The sequence below is a fragment of the Macaca thibetana genome, chromosome 10 (assembly GCF_024542745.1).
Source record: "Macaca thibetana thibetana isolate TM-01 chromosome 10, ASM2454274v1, whole genome shotgun sequence".
NCBI classification, from domain to species: domain Eukaryota; kingdom Metazoa; phylum Chordata; class Mammalia; order Primates; family Cercopithecidae; genus Macaca; species Macaca thibetana.
In genome coordinates, this window is record NC_065587.1 from 73,663,919 (window position 1) to 73,684,039 (window position 20,121).

The following is a 20,121-nucleotide window of genomic DNA, read 5'->3' on the forward strand; positions in this document are numbered from 1 at the left end:
GAGGTGGGAGGATCACCTGAGCCAAGGAGGTCAAGACTGCAGTGAGCTGTGATCGCTCCACTGCACTCCAGCCTGGGCAACAGAATGAGACCCTGTGTGAAAAGAAAAAGAAAAAGAAAGAAAAAGAGAAAAAAACACTTATGGAAAAAAATGGGGCTGACAGTGGGACCTGCTGGGCTGAGCCTGGAAGCCCTAAGCCAGGCAGCCTCGGCTCCAGCAGGGGAACAAGGTGGGGGCTGAACCAGGACAGGCAGGCTTCCCCCACTCTTCCATGCCATGGTTGGCAACCCTGGGGGAGACAATGAGGGCTCCACCCTAGGGTTTGCCTCTGGACTGGATCCATAATGAGAAGACACAAACCCCACAGGAGCACAGAGAAAGAGATGAAATTCCCAGAAGATTCCAGATGGAAAGAGAACTAGGGAGGGACTTCATAAGTATATGAGGGTTCCCAATGATTTAAATGAAGTCACAGTTAAAAGAAACGCATACGTACAAGAAATTAAGGGCCAAAAATAGGCAGAAGTTAACTGAATAAAAATTTTAGAAGTATAATATTGCAATAAAAATTCAACACAAATACATGACTGTATACAAAAAAATAAGTAAACTGGAAAATACTGAAGGATTCATCCAGAAGGCAGTGCTGGAAGAGGATACCTAAATCATTAGTGAAAGCAGCTAAAAAGAAATGAGGACAGGCTGGAAGGTTGGTGTGTATCATTCACAGAAGTCCGTATAATAGTGGAGGGCAAACTACAATTATTTCCAGATGTACAAAGACTAAGATGGTGACCAGACTATCGGTGTATCTTAAATGAAAAGCAAACTAAAAGGGAAGAAAAAGAACACAAGAAACAACAAGGAATGAGGAAGCTGACCACATACAATGACGAATTCAACTGCTAACGATAAAATACTACAAGCTTAACCTAGAATAAGTAAATCTTAAATTCTGGAATAATGACAAGGCAGGTGGTTGAGAGATACTCAAGTTCTTGTCCCCAAAGTGAAAGGAAGTGAGAGTGAATCATATCCTGGGCTGTAAGACAAAATAAAGCCACAAAAGAGACGAGGCAACCCCCATGCATGAGACCTTCCCATTCACTCTTCAAGTAGATGTAATTTAATCTTGAACAACTGACTGATGCCTCTTCCCCTAGAAAACCTGTGTCAACCCTAAGCCTTCAACAGCGAAGAAAATCCAGTTTCAAAATTTTTCATTATAGGAAAAAAGAAAATAGTAATGCCAGCTGTAAAATTAAACACCTCTCTGAGAATACAATTAAAAGAAATAAACAAATAAATACAGTGTGGATGAAAGTAGTCAATCAATGTACTTAAAGATGCCATGTTCAGCCAGGCATGGTGGCTCACGCCTATAATCCTAGCACTTTGGGAGGCCGAGGCAGGTGGATCATCTGAGATCAGGAGTTCGAGACCAGCCTGGCCAACGTGGCAAAACCCCATCTCTACTAAAAATACAAACATTAGCCAGGCGTGGTGGCACGTGCCTGTAGTCCCAGTTGGGAGTCCCAGCCTGTAGTCCCACTTGGGAGGCTGAGGCAGGAGAATCACTTGAACCCGGGAGGTGGAGGCTGCAGTGAACTGAGATGGTGCCACTGCACTCCAGCCTGGATGACAGAGCAAGACTTTGTCTCCAAAAAAAAAAAGATACCACGTTCAAGCCAGGGTTGGTAGCGTGCATCCATAATCCCAGCTACTCGACAGTCTGAGTCAGATGGCTTGAGCCCTGGAATTCAAAGCTGCATTATGATTGCACCACTGCCCTCCAGTGTAGGCAAGAGTGAGACTCAATCTCCAAGGCAGGAGGATTGCTTGAGCTCAAGCTCTTAAGTTCAAGACCAGTCTGGGCAACAACCCTGTCTCTACAGAAGTAATAAAAAATATTAGCTGAGCATGGTGGCAGGCATCTGTGGTCCCAGCTACTTGGGAGGCTGTGGTGGGAGGACTGCCTGAACCCAGGAGGCCTGAGCCTTAATTGTGCCACTGCACTCCAACCTGGGCAACACAGTGAGATCCAGTCTTAAAAAATAATCCTGACACCTCTGTAGATCCATCTTCCCTCAAATGTCTTACTGTTGATTCCTTTTATCATTAGGCCATGGGGCATGCCAATAGCTTCAGACACAACATTGATAACAATAACTAATCTTGAAACCAGGCGTGGTGGCTCATGCTTATAATCCCAGTGCTTTAGGAGGCTGAGGCAAGAGGATCGCTTGAGCCCAGAAGTTCAAGACCAGCCTACGCAACACAGCGAGACCCCATCTCCACAAAAAGTATAAAAAACTAGCCAGCTGTAGTAGACTACAGGCTGCACACACCTATAGTCCCAGCTACTTGGGAGACTGAGATGGGAAGATAGTTTAAGCCTGGGAAGTCAAGGCTGCAGTGAGCTTTAAGGGCGCCACTGCACTCCAGCCTGGGCAACAGAGCGAGACTTTGCCTCAAAAAAAGAGAAAACAAAAAAAAAAAGAAAAAAATCCTAGAATACTATTCTTGCCATTAACCACATCTCCAATATTAAGAGGAAAACATCTTGAGGCAAGATCACTCTAAAGAGCATTTTTCTGTTTTTAAAACAACACATTATAGTTAACTTTATACAAATCATCATCCTATATCTGGGAAAAAATGTTCTTACTGAATATAAATGAATGTGTATAGTCCGCCTTATCTGACTGCTATCACTTATTCGGATAAAACCATCTCCATGCTGGACACTGCTACTGTAATACATATGGACAGTGGGGTTCCAAGCAGTAAGTCATTCATCCTCCCAGCTTGCAATATGAGTGTGATGTTGGGTTGCACATTATTTCCTAAGAGTACATCTTTGAAGATAAAATTAAGCCTTCAACATCCTCCAGGACACAGGTAGCAATGGGCTAGATTTAAAATGTTAACAGCAATGCATGCTTCCTTCCTGGAGTTAATCCCAGCAGATGACTCCAGGCTGACAGCACAGCTAAAACCCAAGAGTTAGCCCAAAGACTATCTCACATATAAAGTATTTGGTTTGCAAATGCCTTAACCTTCACTGAAAACATAAGCATTAAAGCCAATCCTATGTCGATTCCATATGGAAACTACTTTCAAGAGATTTAAGAAAGACAGAGAATATGATTACCGGAAGAGTGAAGAAAGCAGGGTGCTTTGCCTCGTCTTCGTATTTGCCTTCCGTTGAACTTCCAGCCTCCATTGATTTGGATGTGGTATTCTTACCAATACCCATCATTAAGAGAAGCGAGTAGTTTGCACAGCCGTTGGAGAGCAGCTGGAAGTGAAGGCTTATTTAAGCAAGAAGCCCAGGATCAGCCGGGTCTTCTAGTGCCTGGAGCCCCCGATTCTCAGGCAGAGATGAGGCCCGCAAACGGCATCTCTTAGCACCTAGAAAAGAAGAGCACAGCCAAATCACCCCAAAGCATGAAAACAACACAGGCCATGCCGTCACTGAGTTTCTTGCACAGAAAAAAAGTCATACTACACATTATCCACAAGCATCCAAAAAATACTTTACCTAAATACAGTTTTCAGGTACCCATCCCTTCTTCATTTAGTCACCCACTGATTCTGAATTGCCCACTAGAGACGGGGACCACTAAACCAAATTATCAAAAATATCACAATACTAGGGAGAAAAAAAATAGCTAAGGTACTTCTTTGATATGCATATGGTTTATATCTTATAACCCAGCATTACCTAATAGAACTTTCTGCAATGAGGGAGATGTTATATATCTGTCCTGTCCAACAGTCATGTGGCTACTGAGAACCTGAAATGTGCTTAGTGCAAATGAGTAAGTGAATTTTAATTGTATCTAATTTTAATTGAAATTTAAGATAGCTACTTGTAGTCCGTGGCTCTACTAAAAAAAAAAAAAAATTAGCCGGGAGTGGTGGTGCATGTCTGTAATCCCAGCTACGAGAGGCTGAGGCAGAAGAATCACTTGAACCTGGGAGGTGGAAGTTGCAGTGAGCTGAGATCGCACCACTGCACTCCAGCCTGGGCAACACAGTAAGTGAGAATCAGTCTCAAAAGGAAAAAAAAAAGGAGAGGGCACAGAGGATCCCTCCAAGGAATGGCAAACATACAAGGAAACATGCCTAGCTATACCTGAAGTTTTTTTTTGTTTTGTTTTGTTTTTTTTGAGACGGAGTCTCGCTCAGTCACCCAAGCTGGAGTGCAGTGACCGGATCTCAGCTCACTGCAAGCTCCGCCTCCCGGGTTTACGCCATTCTCCTGCCTCAGCCTCCCGAGTAGCTGGGACTACAGGCACCCGCCACCTTGCCCGGCTAGTTTTTTTTGTGTGTATTTTTTTAGTAGAGACGGGGTTTCACCGTGTTAACCAGGATGGTCTCGATCTCCCGACCTCGTGATCCGCCCGTCTCGGCCTCCCAAAGTGTTGGGATTACAGGCTTGAGCCACCGCGCCCGGCCTATACCTGAATTTTTATAAAGAAAAAAATAATGCAAACAGGTAGGGGTGGGAAGGGCAGAGCGCATCCTCTGGTACTCCAATTAGGGTGACATCAGATCTTACCACCAATTATCCTCCCACCAGGAATAAAGAATTCAACCAAGCTGTCCTGCAAATGTGAGGACAGGCCTGCAAGTAGTTTGGAAATACAAGTACAGAACTTGCTGTTCAAGGAACTCTTCATAGGATACTTCGTTCAATAAATACTTTGGATGAGCCAGGGGAAAAATGAAATGTAAAGAAATAAAAAAGAGAAAGAATTACACAAATTTTAGAGTTCAGCAATCAGAAGGCCAAAAAGGAAAACAAAAGAAACCACTGCCAGAACATGAAGTTCCATAAGTGAAATATAGAGAGCTAGGAACACACATCAAATTCTTCTGGGGTGGTCGTTCTCGTTTGCATATTCATGCACATTTTGCATTTTCATTCACATGCTATCCACATTCATTTAAAGCAGTGGTTCTCAATCCAAAGTAATTTTGCCCTGCAGGGGCCATCTGGCAATGTCTGGGGATGTCTTCGGCCATCACAACTGGGGGAGAGCTATTAACATCTAGTACGTAGAAGCCAGGGGTGCTGCTGAACATCCTACAATGCACAGGACAGATCCCACACCAAGATTTCAGGAGGGCTGAGATTGTGAAATCTTCGTTTAAAGACACTTCCCTTCTCCCGAGGATGGCATCCCAGATGTGCCATGTTGATTCTAAGGACAAGATCAGGTCCTCCAAGGGATACACTTGGCAGTTAGAGGAGCAGGAACATGCATATAGCGAAGCCCACACAGAAGCACATCTGTGGGACTTACTCTAGCTTGGTCATTATAAAAAGAATTTTCTGGCCAGGTGTGGTGGCTCGCGCCTGTAATTCCAGCACTTTGGGAGGTCAAGGTGGGCGGATCGCCTGAGGTCGGAAGTTCAAAACAAGCCTGGCCAGCATGGTGAAACCCTGCCTCTACTAAAAATATAAAAATTGGCCGGGCATGGTGGCGGGTGCCTGTAAGCCCAGCTACTCAGCAAAATGAGGCAGGAGTATCGCTTGAACCTGGGAGGCAGAGGTTGCAGTGAGCCGAGATTGTGCCATTACACTCCAGCCTAGAAAACACAGTGAGACTCCGTTTAAAAAAAAAAAAAAAATCTTGAAACTTCTTGTCATAAAAAAACCCAAAACATACAAATACAAGCAGCTTATTGACAAAGGAAAGATAGTATTAACATCAGACTTCTTATCATTAACAGTAAAAACTGGAGGAAAAAGTGATGCTTACAGCATCCAGAGAGAAATGAATGAAAAGCCTAAAATGCCACATCCGGACCACCTCAGGGGTCCCACCACTCTGCCACAGCCCCCACCACATACAGGTCCTAACTCATCCATCACAACTCTGCTGTTTAATAAGGATATGAAACTCTACTGCAGGGATCACTACGACACTACAAAGTTTGATAGTCCTTAATACATAAAATCTGTGCAGGCCAGGCGTGGTGGCTCATGACTGTAATCCCAGCACTTTGGGAGGCCCAGGTAGGCAGATCACGAGGTCAGGAGATTGAGACCATCCTGTCTAACATGGTGAAACCCCGTCTCTACTAAAAACACAAAAAATTAGCCGGGTATGGTGGCGGGCGCCTGTAGTCCCAGCTACTGGGGAGGCTGACGCAGGAGAATTGTGTGAACCCGGGAAGCGGAGCTTGCAGTGAGCCAAGATTGTGCCACTGCACTCCAGCCTGGGTGACAGGGCGAGACTCTGTCTCAAAAATATATATATATTTATATATAAATAAATATATATAAACATATATAGACATATTTATATATAAATATATATAAACATATATACACATATTTATATATAAATATATGTATTTTTATATATAAATATATACATATATAAAATCTGTGCAAGTGGATAATTTTTCAGATATGTTGCTATGCATTGATTCATGAGTTTTTCATGTCTGCTGGCAACCACAGAGCCTCTTTTGTGGTTTATCCCCTTACGTCTTTTGCCTATTTTCTATAACGTTTACAGGTCTTTATTTTAAGGATATTAATCCTTTAAATCTCTGTTGTATTTGATGCAAACATTTTATCCCCACTTTTTGTTTCTGAATTTGGGGGATGACCTTTTGAGCTGCCAGAGTTGTCATCATGTTTGTGTAGCCAAATCCATCAGCCTTTTACACTGTGATTTAGCCACTGCCACCCATCATCTTCCCAAAATCTGCAAAAAACCCAGAGTGAAAATAAACACACCTACAAATAAAATCTGCCTGAAGGAGCCACAGTGGACCTCTACCTTGAGACCACCAGAAGTTTATTTTTTCAGAAGATAAAAGAGGATAGTGAAATACTGATAGATTTTTACCCGGCCACATGCCATATAGTCATATTTCAAGGGACCAATAAGCTCTTTGTCCCACATCTAGCAAGTCAGCAGAGCTTTCAAATCACCCTTATCTATATCAACTTTAGGGAAAATGATGGGACTTTTTTTCTTAAAGAGATGGGGTCTCATTACGTTGCCCAGGTTGGTCTCAAAATCCTGGCCTCAAGTGATCATCCTGCCTCAGCCTCCCACATAGCTGGGACTACAGGTGCAAGCCACCATGCCTGGCTAAGGAAACTGATGTGATTATTTAAAGCAGAATAAATTTACTCTCCTAGGTTAAAGTTCATCTTGGTGTTCCAGACATGAACATCCATTGCAGCAGCAAACCCCTCACCACCATCCCCAGCACTAGGGACAAACAGAGACAGTTCCATCCCAGGAAGAATACCTTCCAGCAAGTAACTCTGTGCTCCATTTACTCCACCACGCATTTAATTGAACCTCACAAGCTACAGTGGGGGAACCACCAATGCTCTTCACCCACCCCTTCCAGAGTAGTGCCTGGAGTATCCTGAAGCCTTAGACCTGAAAGAGCACAGGAGAGGATGAGGCTCAGAAAGCGCAGAGCAGTGATGTTCTGAGAAAGGCGTCAGGGAAGAGGACTGCAGGGTTCAGGAAGAGGGGAGCACCTTTCATCAGGAGCAGTACAAGGAGGAAGAAGGAAGAAGGGGTGAATGCTGAACAAAGAAATGTGTCCTTGGACACTGCCATAAAAAGCCCAAAAGGACAGAGTATTCCACACCCCAGTGCACAAGGATGATGCAGACACTCTCAAGGTCAGAAAGTATGCGACAACCCGAGATCAGAGGGTTTATTCACACAGGATGAGCATGGTGTGCATAAATGCCAAGGTCCAGCGGCAAAATGCAACAGATAAAAGGGGAGAGGTGAGGGAAGAGTGGAGTTTAACGTCTGTATTAAAACAAGAAGCAAAATCTCCCCAGGAATCTGACACGGGGGAAACTGTGCCAACCCAACCCATGGTCCCTCACTGCCCCTTTTCCTACCCCTTGCAAAAGAGAGAAAGAGAATGAGCAAATCCACTCACTGTCTTGGCCGTAATACATGACAGTGGGGAAGGAGGAGTGGAGCGATGGAAGATCATGATGGCGACAATGGCAGTAATAATTGCAGTTTTCCAGTTGCTAAGTGTCCGTGTGTGCCAGGCACGTCTCTGACCTCTTACTAAATAAATGACAGTTATTTCTGGCCAGTAAGCATAATATTACTTGGTTTCCGCACAAACTCTACAAAAGTAGAAATTGAGCTTCAGAGAAGTAAAATAACTTGCCAAAGGATACACTACTATAAGCAGTAGAACAGGATTCAAACTTGAATCAGTAATTTGAACCTGCCATTACACTGTTTATACAAGCAAGACATAAAACTGTCCTTTTAATGCTCAGCTTACAGCTGTTCTCCCTGGACAAACACAGCCCAGGCCAGCTGGCCTATACACACTGCCTCTGTGGGACTTGCTGGTGATTTTACCCTCCTTGTGATTTCTGAGGGGGCATTGGGGCGCAGGAATCACCTTCAAGCTCCTTTTCCAGGGTTGATACCCACCCTCCTCGGACTAGGAACTCTCTAACATACGCACTTCTATTCACCTGCACATCTGCTCCCTAGCACACATCACCATGGTCTCTCATCAACATCACAACAGCCACTTAACTTGTGTTCTCATTGCTGTTGTGAACAGCAGCAAAGAAGAACATGTGACTGAGATCACCTGGCCCCTAAGACGAAAGACATTTATAGAAAGGTTTGCCCATGCCTGACAACAATAGGATAAAGGAATCCTGCTCACCATGGCAAAAATAACATTAAATACTTAAGAATAAATTTAATTAAAAAAAATTTTTTTTGAGATAGGATCTCACTCTGTTGCCCAAGCTGGAGTGCAGTGGCGCAATCACAGTTCACTGCAGCTGTGATTTCCCAGGCTCAGGTGATCCTCTCACCTCAGCCTCCTGAGTATCTAGGACTACAGGCATGTGCCACCACACCTGGCTAGTTTTGGTAGAGATGAGGTTTCACAATGTTGCCTAGGGTGGTCTTGAGCATCTGAGCTCAAGCAATCTCCTACCTCAGCCTCCCAAAGTGGAGGGATTACAGGCATGAGCCACTGCACCTGGCCCTCATCCCATCTTTTTTTTTTTTTTTTTAAGACGGAGTTTCGCTCTTGTTCCCCCAGTCTCAAGTGCAATGGCGTGATCTCGGCTCACTGCAACCTCTGCCTCCCGGGTTCAAGCAATTCTCCTGCCTCAGCCTCTCAAGTAGCTAGGATTACAGGCATGCGCTACCATGCCTGGCTAATTTTGTATTTTTAGTAGATGTTGGCCAGTCAGGCTGGTCTCGAACTTCTGACCTCAGGTGATCCGCCCGCCTTGGCCTCTCAAAGTGCTGGGATTACAGGTGTGAGCCACCACACTCGGCCCCTCATTCCATCTTGACGGTTCTAAACACTTGTCCAAATGGTAAGCAGCATGATGCTTCAACAGAAAATTATCATGCTCTTTGATGGCTTCCTAATTTAGAGTGACACCCAAATTCCTTCACAAGAGGTGACTATGGGGCCTATCCAGGTCCCCTTTCTCAGTCCCTCATGGACCCTACTGTGATTACTCACAGACCTCTCCTATCTCTCAGGACCCTGCTCATGCCATCCCTCCAAAATAAGCCCCCTTCATCTCACCCCTTCTCACTGGGGTGACTCCCATCAATCCCTCCTCCGATCACCACCTCATCATGGTGTCGGAGGACCATGTGGAGGGCCGAGTGTGATGGCTCACATCTGTAATCTCAACACTTTGGGAGACCCAGGCAGAAGGACTGCTTGAGGCCAGGACTTTGAGACCAACCTGGGCAAGAGAGCAAGACTCCATCTGTACAAAAAAAAATTAAGGTAAAATTTAAAAAGATGATTGTAACAAAGCAAGATCATGTCTGTCTGTCTGCCTAGCCAGACAGCTGTGGGAAACAGAAAGGAACAGTATCACAGCCTCACCATCTTACCTCCACCCCTGGTGCTGAACTTGGCGTCTATATTAAAGGTTCTCCAAAGTTTGTGGATTGATAAATGATTTTTTTAAGGCATGTGCTATAATGTCACAGTGGTTTTGTTTAATAATCTTACTACATCAAACCTATCTGTGACACAACAGACGTCAGAACAAATCGGGGGTGTCAACGTCACCACCATCGACGGACACCGACCAAGACAGATGAGGGAAGTATTAGAAAAGCCCAAATTATAACTATATCAAAAGATACGAAAAATCTCAGAGAATCTACAATTAAATAGCGAGTTACAAAACCCATGAACAAGCCTCTTTCAATGTGATTGAATCAAACATTTCCCAAAGGCCAGCGACAAGCATCTGTATCAGAAGCTGGCTAGCCACCACCTGGCCTGTTTCTGTTAAGGTCCCTGCTAAAAATGGTTTTTACATGTTTAAAGGATTGTGAACAACAGCAAAGAAGAACATGTGACTGAGATCACCTGGCCCCTAAGACCAAAGACAGTTATAGAAAGGTTTGCCCATGCCAGACAACAACAGGATAAAAGAATCCTCCTCACCATGGCAAAAATAACGTTAAATACTTAAGAATAAGTTTAATAAAAATATGTGTGACCTTTATGAAGAAAATGATAAAACTACCGAGGGACATAAAAAGGATTTGAATAACCAAAGAAACAGAGGACACTCTTCGATAGGAAAGGTACTGTAAGAATATTCATTTTCCAATTAACATAATCTATACAGATTTAATAAAAATCCATTAATACCCCCCCCAACGAGTCAGAGGAGCTTGCTAAAAATTCCTCTAGAATAATAAGCAAGGGCCAGGCATGGTGGCTCATGCCTCTAATCCCAACAGTTTTGGGAGGTGGAGGCAGGTGGATAATCTGAGCTCTGGAGTTTGAGACCAGCCTGGGTAACCTGGCAAAATCCTGTCTCTACCAAAAATACAAAAAAATTAGCCAGGTATGGTGGCGTGCACCTGTGGTCTCCACTACTTGGGAGGCTGAGGTGGATCACTTGAGCCTGGGAGGCAGAGTTTGCAGTGAGCCAAGATCATGCCTCTGCACTACAGCCTGGGCGGCAGAGTGAGACCCCATCTCAAAATAGTAACAATAATAATAAGCAAGGATGGCCACAAGTATTTGAAAAACAGGACGAGTGTGGTCAGTGAGATAAGAGCCCTAATGTAAAGCTGTAATAAACAGAAGTTCAACAAGTATGAAAACAAAGTAACTATCAGTCATCAAAACAAAAAAAACAAAACTGATGAACATATGATACGGCAGCACTTCAAATCATAAAACAAACTACGGATTTTTCAATATACATGCCAAGACAATTGGTTACTAACAAATAGTAAAATCCAGAAAAAGTAAGACCTAAGGTCTACATTTTAACCTTGTTAAGAAAGCACAGAAATATTTATTGACATGGGAAGATGTTCACCCTGTTATATATGTGCTATTTTTTAACTTGCCTTTTTACACAACACAGGGTGAACATCTTTCCATGAAGTGAAACAAGCCAGTCACAGAAGGACAAATACTGCATGATTCCACTTACGTGAGGCGTCTAAAATAGTCAAATGCAGAAGCAGAGTAGGATGGTGGATGCCAGGGACTTGGGGGAGGGGTCAATGGAGAACTGACATTCAACAGGTTAAAAGTTTTAGGTTGCTGGGCACGGTGGCTCACGCCTGTAATCCCAGCACTTTGGGAGGCCAAGGCAGGAAGATCACCTGAGGTCGACGGTTCAAGACCAGCTTGACCAACATGGTGAAAACCCTTCTCTACCAAAAATACAAAAACTAGCTCAGTATGGTGGTGCACACCTGTAAGCCCAACTACTTAGGAGGCTGAGGCACAAGAATCACTTGAACCCAGGAGGTGGAGGCTGCAGTAAGCCAAGATCGCACCACTACACTCCAGCCTGGGCGACAGAGCAAGACTCTGTCTCAAAAAAAATACCAAAAAGTTTCAGTTACACAACATGAGCAAATTGTAGAGATCTGCTGGACCACACCGTGCCTATAATTAACAATACTTTGGTCAGGCACGGTGGCTCACGCACGCCTATAATCTTAGTACTTTGGGAGGCTAAGAGTGGGAGGATTGCTGGAGGCCAAGAGTTCAAGATCAGCCTGGGTAACATAGTAAGATTCCATCTCTTAAAAAATGAAATTATTTAAGTTAGCCAGAAAACAAAAAAAATATCATATTGTGCACTTAAAAAGTTGTTGGCTGGGCGTGGAAGCTCATGCCTGTAACCCTAGCACTTTGGGAAGCCGAGGTGGGCAGATCACCTGAGGTCAGGAGTTCGAGACCAGCCTGGCCAACATGGTAAAACTCCATCTCTACTAAAAATATAAAAAATAGCCAGGCGTGGTGGAGTATGCCTGTAATCCCAGCTACTCAGGAGGCTGAGGGAGGAGACACACTTGAACCCAGGAGGCAGAGGTTGCAGTGAGCCAAGATCGCACCACTGCACTCCAGTCTGGGTGACAGGGCGAGACTCTGTCTCAAAAAAAAAAAAAAAAAAAAGGTTGTTAATAAGGTAGATCTCGTGTTAAATGTTCTTATCACAATAAAAATAAAAAAAATAAAAAGAATGGTAGAAGATACTAGTTTTGAGTGAAAAAAGTCCTTTTGTAAGTGAAAAGAATTAAAGGCAACATATATAATGAAACAGACGCTATGTACAGCATTAACCCACTGTGCATGTGTAAAGTATGTGGCCATGTATACACACACCAAAATGTTAACCAAAATGTTGAGTGATAGAAACATAAATGACATATTTTCCTCTTTTTAGTCCTCTATATTTTCTAAACTAACTTGACAACAAAAGATGGGCCCAAATTTCTCCCCTAAGAGCCTCATGGTGTCCACATTAGCACCAGTTCCTCCTTACTCCTCAGAATCAAGTCCAGGGGAAAGGCTGGTTCCCCTTACGGCATCTACCTCCTTTACAATGTAATGCAAGCAAATCAATTCAGTCCTTTCTGTTGTGAGCTCAGGATCCAGCAGTGTGGAATAATGTCCTCATGTTTAAAGTTCTAAAATAACTGGGTTTCAGAAGAGAGTGGAGAAAAGCCAAGGTTCTACAAATTATACTTGGCATCTAGATTTTTTGAAAGCTCCCTGTAGCCAAAGTTAAAAATCACTACCTTAGAGGAAGGAGATCACTACAGTCTTAAAAAAAAAAAAAAAAAAAAAAAAAAAGGCACCTGGAAATAAATGTACACCTGACAGAGAAAAAAAATCACCAATCTGGAAAATTCTGTTACGAGAAAGTAGAAAAGTAAAATAAAATATTTAGATGTGTAATAAATCTTTCAATTCCCTAAGGACTGAATCACTAACTCTCCAGCCACCAACAATCATGCACAAATGCAGAATAACAGCAGCTTTTAATCAGTACTTGTTTCATCAGCTATTCAGCCTGTAACGATTTCTTTTGAGCTTCATTTTATCTGACCATTTCTCCCTGTCGAGGAAACAGAGTCACCCCTCTCACTGTGACTTAGCAGGGCCACCTGAAGGAGAAATGTGATGGCACTGTCCAGAAGTTTTCAGGGCTGAGCTATTCCTGGAGTTAAATACCAAAACCTTCTGTGTTTCTCGAAAGAACCACCAAACCCTAAGAAAAACCTGTCCTTTCATCATCAGTATCTAGCAGAGTCAGCAGGTAACATACAAAGCCTCCAATGGCTGAATGAGTTCATCACTAAGAGTATTCCCAAAGAGCAGAAACCCCCTATGTAAAATTCATCTTTAAGGTTGAGCACAGTGACTCATGCCTATAAACCCAACACTTTGGGAGGCCTAGCTGGGAGGACTGCTTGAGGCCAAGAGTTCGGGACCAGCCTGAGCAACACAGTGAGACTCTGACTCTACAAAAAATAAAAAATAAAATTCATCTTTATATTCCCAGCTCTTAGCACAGAATAGGCAGATGCTCTTTACAAGGAAGTACGGCGGGGTGGGGGGGTGGGGGCGGCGCGGGGAGAAGACAGATGCTCCATAAATGCTAATGAAATTTACATTTACTCCACGTAAACGGCACTGAATAAATACTACATCAGAAATACAAATCCATGGCAAATCCATCATTTGCTCTAGACATAAAAACCTACAGTTCCCCAAAAGGATATGAGAGAGAGGAATAGCTAGAATAAGAATCACTGGCTCGTGTGCTTAAGACTCACTTGGGAAGCTTATTTAAAATGCAGACATCTGGGCCAGGCACAGCGAATCACACCTGCAATCCTAGCACTTTGGGAGGCTGAGGCAGGCGGATCACTTAAGCCCAGGAGTTCAAGACCAGCCTGGGCAACCTGACGAAACCCCATTTCTATCAAAAAAATAGAAAAATTAGCCAGGCATGGTGGTATCTGCCTGTAGTCCCAGCTATTTAGAAGACTGAGGTGGGAGGATGGCTTGAGTCCAGGATGTAGAGGTTGCAGTGAGCTGAGACTGCATGACTGCACTCCAGCCCAGGCAACAGAGCAAGATTCTGTATCCAAAAAAAAAAACACGACAGATTTATTTGACACAAATGCACATAAGACAAAAATCCTCGACACTGTTTTATTTATAACAGTCCCAAACTGGAAACATCCAAAGAGCCATCAAGAGGTGGACGGGTAAGCAAACCATGGTGGGTCCATCAAAAGGCATACTAGTCAGCAACAAACCGGAGAGCGTCTGCTGACGTGCCTGACAGCACAGGGGAGTCGCACAGATGTTTCGTTAAAGCAGCCAGACACAAGACATGCAGTCTGATTCTCAAAAGACAAAACCATTCTACAGGAAGCAGAGAGTGGTTACCTAGGGCAGGAACGGAGGAAGGGGCTCCCCAGGGAAAGGATGGAACCTTTGGAGTGACAGAAATCTGCTGTTTTGACTGATTCTGGTGGCTCCATTTGGATGTATATCCACTTACTCTATGTAAACATTATCGCAATAAAATTGACTTTAGAAGACTAATCAAAAACCCCTGTAATCCCACCAATTTTAAAAATGTCCCCTTCTCAAATTCTAATCCTGTAGACCTACCTTGGGGGCTTGTGAACCTGTATTTTTGTTTGTTGGGATGGAGTCTCGCTCCATCGCCCAGGCTGGAGTGCAGTGGCGCAATGTCAGCTCACTGCAACCTCCACCTCCCGGGTTCAAACAATTCTCTGCCTCAGCCTCCCAAGCAGCTGGGATTACATACATGCACCACCACACCCAGCTAATTTTTGTATTTTTAGTACAGACAGGGTTTCACCATCTTGGCCAGACTGGTCTTTAATTCCTGACCTCGTGATCCACCCGCCTCGGCCTCCCAAAGTGCTGGGATTACAGGCGTGAGCCACCGCGCCCGGCCAGGAACCTATATTTTTAACAAATGCACAAATATTCTCATGCTAGAGGTCCTCAGATCACCCACACCTTGGGATAGGCAATTTCGGCTGGGAGAGAGCTATTGTCACCACTTCTTTAAACCGATCCAGACAGGGGAAGAATATGACTAAGAAGGAGTGCCCTCTGGGATAAGGACACTCAAAACCTCAACCTGCCAAGTGCTACTTTGGTTCTCACCAAGACGCAAGAGCTTTCAGGGTCGGCTAGGTTCAATGATGAAGCACATTTCAAAAGCCAATCCATGGCTCTCAGCTTAAATCCCATAAGGGGATTATAGTCAAACTGTGGCTGCCCCATTAAGTTCTGTTAAATGCTAACATTTGACCTAAATGCTTTTAATTCAAGTCAAAAAAGATTGTTGGAACATATACCCTCAACTTGTAGGTGTGGTGAGGGCTGGTTTTGAATGAAACGCTCTGAATTCTCAAAAAAAAAACAAACAAAAAAACAAAACAAAAAAAACTTCAACTTGTATATGATCAACTTCCTTTGAATGAAATGACTTAACTGGTTACCTAATACACAGAGTCCAACTTCAGGGAGTTTGCAATTCTGATGCTGATCCTAGCTATAATTATTCCATTTAAAGCTCTAAGCAGCAACGAAGGAACTTGTAAACAGTGGTAATTATTTGATCTTGTGATGACAACTATGCTCACAGCGTGTGACTGAAATAAAAAAAAAAAAATCATCCTGCAGTCTTCTCCAAAACACTGCAGGAACTCTTGATCTCTCTTTATTTTTTTTTTTGAGACAGAGTCTGGCTCTGGCACTCAGGTTGGAGTGCAGTCAAGCAATCACAGCTCATTGAAACCTGCCACACCTCAGCCTCCTGAGTAGCTGTGACCACAGGCATGCACCACCATGCCCAGCTAATGTTTGTATTTTTTGTAGAGACAGGGTTTACTTGTTGCCCAGGCTAGTCTCGAACTCCTGAGCTCAAGCAATCCACCCGCCTCAGCCTCCCAAAGTGCTGGAATCACAGGCATGAGCCACCATGCCAAGCCAGCGCTCATTTTTCAAACTGCAAGTCAGTACCTACTAGTGGGTCATGAAATTAAATTAGTGCATCTTGACCAGAATTCTTAAAACAATGGCATTTGACAGAACAAAAAACTTCAGAGCAAATCTCAAAAGACAGGGGTAACCGAGAGTGTCAAGGCAAAATGCTTCATGCTGTGGGTCAGGGGAAAAGAGTCTGGAAGTCACTGATGTAAAAGCTCTGCACACTGACATGAAAGGCATGTTCCAAGTGCCCAACTTACATCAGATTATTTACTGACCTTAAACTAACATGCCCATAGAAATATTGTGCCAAAGTGAGAAAGCGGTGCAAGATGATGGCACTGACGACAACATATCATCATATTCCCCCGCCACAGTGATGGAGAGAATACCCAGAATCGCAGCCAGAGGGTGGCCTTATAATTAATTACGATCATCTACCAGAGCCCTAAACCAAACTACCTCCAATGACTGCAATGGAAGGAATCTCCTTTGCACCCTAATGTGCCATCTCAGCCTTCTGTCACTGTCTCGGTTTGTGGACTTAATTCTTTTAAGAGTTGGAAATGTTTTAAAGGAAGTCAGATAAAACCTGGATTTCTGAGAGGGAACCTAGGTACCACTGCCAAGTTCCACCTCAGAAACCAGTTTCCATCTGTAGCAAGCACCAGGAGTAATGATCCCTTAGAGGCCACTCCCAGCGTCCCAAGAGGGGCCCTGACAGCAGCAACCCTGCTCCGATGGTAGGAAAAAAAAGGGTCCCTGGGCAAACACTGTACTAGTTAGGAATAATCTAAAAATGGGTTCTCAGGTCCTCACCAGTGGGCCAGAGAGGATGCAATGCCACTGGATAAACGTGAGAAATTTTCCTGAAACATCCGTGGGGTGAGTTAGGTGGGGAGGTCATTCCTAACTGACAGCAAATAGTTCATGGTGCATAAAGTAAAATGCACAACTGACAGAATGAAACAAGATGTTAAAGAATGGGCTCTGCCTGCAGAAGATCCCTTCAGTCTGGCCCAAAGACTTGGTCGCAGAAGCACTGGTATAGACAAGCTCTAGTCCCAAATGCAATGCTAAATCCTAAAAAAGCTCCTGAATCCAACCTGAGACACATCATTTTGCTGACATGGAATTATGCATGAGCCATGAGAGATGACGGTCATGGTATCTAGGTGACACCATGGTATCTAGGTGACACTCACTTGACTGCCTGTTCAGAAGAGCGATGGAGTCTGAGAAAGTAAAATGTCAGAGTGGTGGATGCTTTGTTTATTTGAGGGTTTATGATACAAAGTCATCCGCAATCCTTCTTTTTCTAACCTAATGCGATAGCAAACAGATGCTACAGGGCCTGCTGTGCCTGGTATCTTGCAGCAGCAGTTTTCTTTCCAAAACTTTATTTAAATACAATTATAACAAGACCATCTTAAGCCTCGTCATCCCGGCCATTTCTCCTGGGTGCCAGGTGCTGCCCACACTGACCTCCAGAGTTCCCAGGTCTGGGCTCAAGATGCCTCCTCCTCCAAGGAGCACTCCTGGGTCAGCTGTCCTGTGTTTCCATGGTTCCCAGCTTCCTGTACACTCCCCACCAGAATGAGATGGCAGCAGGGACACAGTGTCCAATGCATAAAAGGCATTCAAATACTTGGAGAATCCCTGACTCGTTCAGGGAAATCTTGTGGCTGGGACACGAAAGGGGAAAGGGAGGGGCAGTATAGCAAAAAGTGCAGCCTGCATGACAAAATTAAAATATGAATGTACATTTTAGCAAACTAAGGCAGAACAAAGATGAGTTTTATTGCATTTATTTCCACTACGTGATTTAACACATCACTTTTTGCACACATGGTGCTTTTTATTTAAACACTATTTAAAATGTATTAATCATCAATCATCACAGGAGCCACTGAAAAGCTAATTTTATATGGAATTTTTACAACAAGATAAAAACATATGCATAATCAACTATCAAGTCCCAGACACAAACATGGTTTCACTTAGCCCTTACAAAAACTCTGGAAGGGGTTGTTATTCTCTCCATTTCACAGATGAGAAACTGGGGCACAGAGAGGCTGATTTACCTCTGCACAAAAGCTCAGGGCCAATGTTGTGGGTCCAACAACCATTCTGAGAAGACAAACATTGCTTGTGTTACCTTCCACGCTAAGAGAACAAGGCTCTGAAGAAAACTCCCAAAGACCAGAACAGGCCTGAGAAGGTAATATCTAAAGGTCATTCTGAAGGAAGCCGAGCAAAACTTGTGAGTTACTTTCAGGGAATAGGAAAAATGCTTTCTTCTCTTCCAGGTCTCCAGATGCCTTTTGTCATTTGATGCTCCCCCCCCCACCCGGCTTGCCCAATACAAAAACCTTGGGGGCTTGGGTATCTTCAAGGAGATGGCTCTGCCCTGCTGATTCAGTCCCACTGTGTCTGGGATCCCTGCTCCATCCTCTTTCCAGCACAGCCCCTAAAGAGGAAGCCTCAGCAGGACACTTGGTCACCTCCAGCTACTGTTGCCAGAGCTGCCCCTGCTGGGAGAAGGCAGGCTCGGGTGCTGGGAGAAGCATCTCAAATAACTCAACGGACTCACCAGACCTCTCTCTGATCTGCTCTTCAGACCACATGATTCCCCAAGGACCAAAGCCAAATTTCCTTCTTCCACCTGAAGAGAAAGGTCCAGTTCCACTTTGCCTCTATTTCCTAACTACCCAATTACGCCTGCTCAGTTTTGCTGAACGTTGGCCCATCTATTCAGTCCTCTCAACACCACCAGCTTTCCTGCTCTCATCTGGAAGACATTCCATTTGCAAGTCTCTTTTGCATATCGTTTCTCCCCACCACACTCCACCCCTGCTCCCCGCTAGTCCAGTATACCAAGAGTTCCTCTTCCCTGGAGACTCTCCCAAGATAAGGAAAAGGGAGCTCTGATGGATTCACCTGCTCTGATGGATTACCTAATGGCTGAAGAGTGGGTTTGCCTAAACTGCACTGCAATTATCTGGGGCTGGAACACTAATTCTTCCCCAGGATAACACCACATACATGGTGATCAAAATTATTGCAAAGCTTTTCCCTGATCTTTAATAAATGGGAGGCTTTAAACATTCCATGCCTATATGCTATACATTCTTTTTCCTGCAAAGGAGTGTGTTCTTCCTAAGCAATTCATTAAAAATACATCCAGTAAATACAGAGACTGCAATCACTTAAAATTGTATGCTACAGATGTCTTGCTTTTTTCTGGTGTCTGAACCTGACATTTTTTAATAACCCAAAGACCTTTAAAAAATTAAAAATATTATCTGCACTCAGCTATAAGAGATTCTAGCTCTCCATGAAGTTTGTTTCACTTATATTCTTTTTTGGTTGTATACTTACTTTTCATCAAATGCCTGAAACTCCATATAGAAGGAAAATATAGGCTGGGCACAGTGGCTCACAACTGTAATCCCTGTACTTTGGAAGGCCAAGGCAGATGGATTACCTGAGGTCAGGAGTTCGAGACCACCCTGGCCAACATGGCGAAACCCCATTTCTACTAAAAATACAAAAAAAGTAGTCATGGTGGCAGACACCTGTAATCCCAGCTATTTGGGAGGCTGAGGTGGGAGAGTTGCTTGAACCTGGGAGGCGGAGATTGCAGTGAGCCAAGATCGTGCCATTGCACTCTGGCCTGGGTGACAGAGCAAGACTCGGTCTCAAAAAAAAAAAAGAAAAGAAAAGAAAACATAAAAGAACACACAGCAGAGCTTTGGCAATCCTGGCACTGGATTGGAC

The 20,121-nt window shown here is 43.9% G+C and overlaps 1 protein-coding gene across 4 annotated transcripts in view; it reads right to left on the reverse strand.

The window, feature by feature from the left end:
- SLC23A2 (solute carrier family 23 member 2) overlaps positions 1-20,121 on the reverse strand; it is a 151,330-nt gene that overhangs the window by 76,331 nt on the left and 54,878 nt on the right. For all 4 annotated transcript variants that reach the window (XM_050745213.1, XM_050745214.1, XM_050745215.1 and 1 more), the window contains one exon: positions 3,155-3,414. In XM_050745213.1, coding sequence (XP_050601170.1) covers positions 3,155-3,262 — 108 coding nt within the window. In that variant the 5' untranslated portion in view covers positions 3,263-3,414. The remainder of the gene's footprint in view (positions 1-3,154; positions 3,415-20,121) is intronic.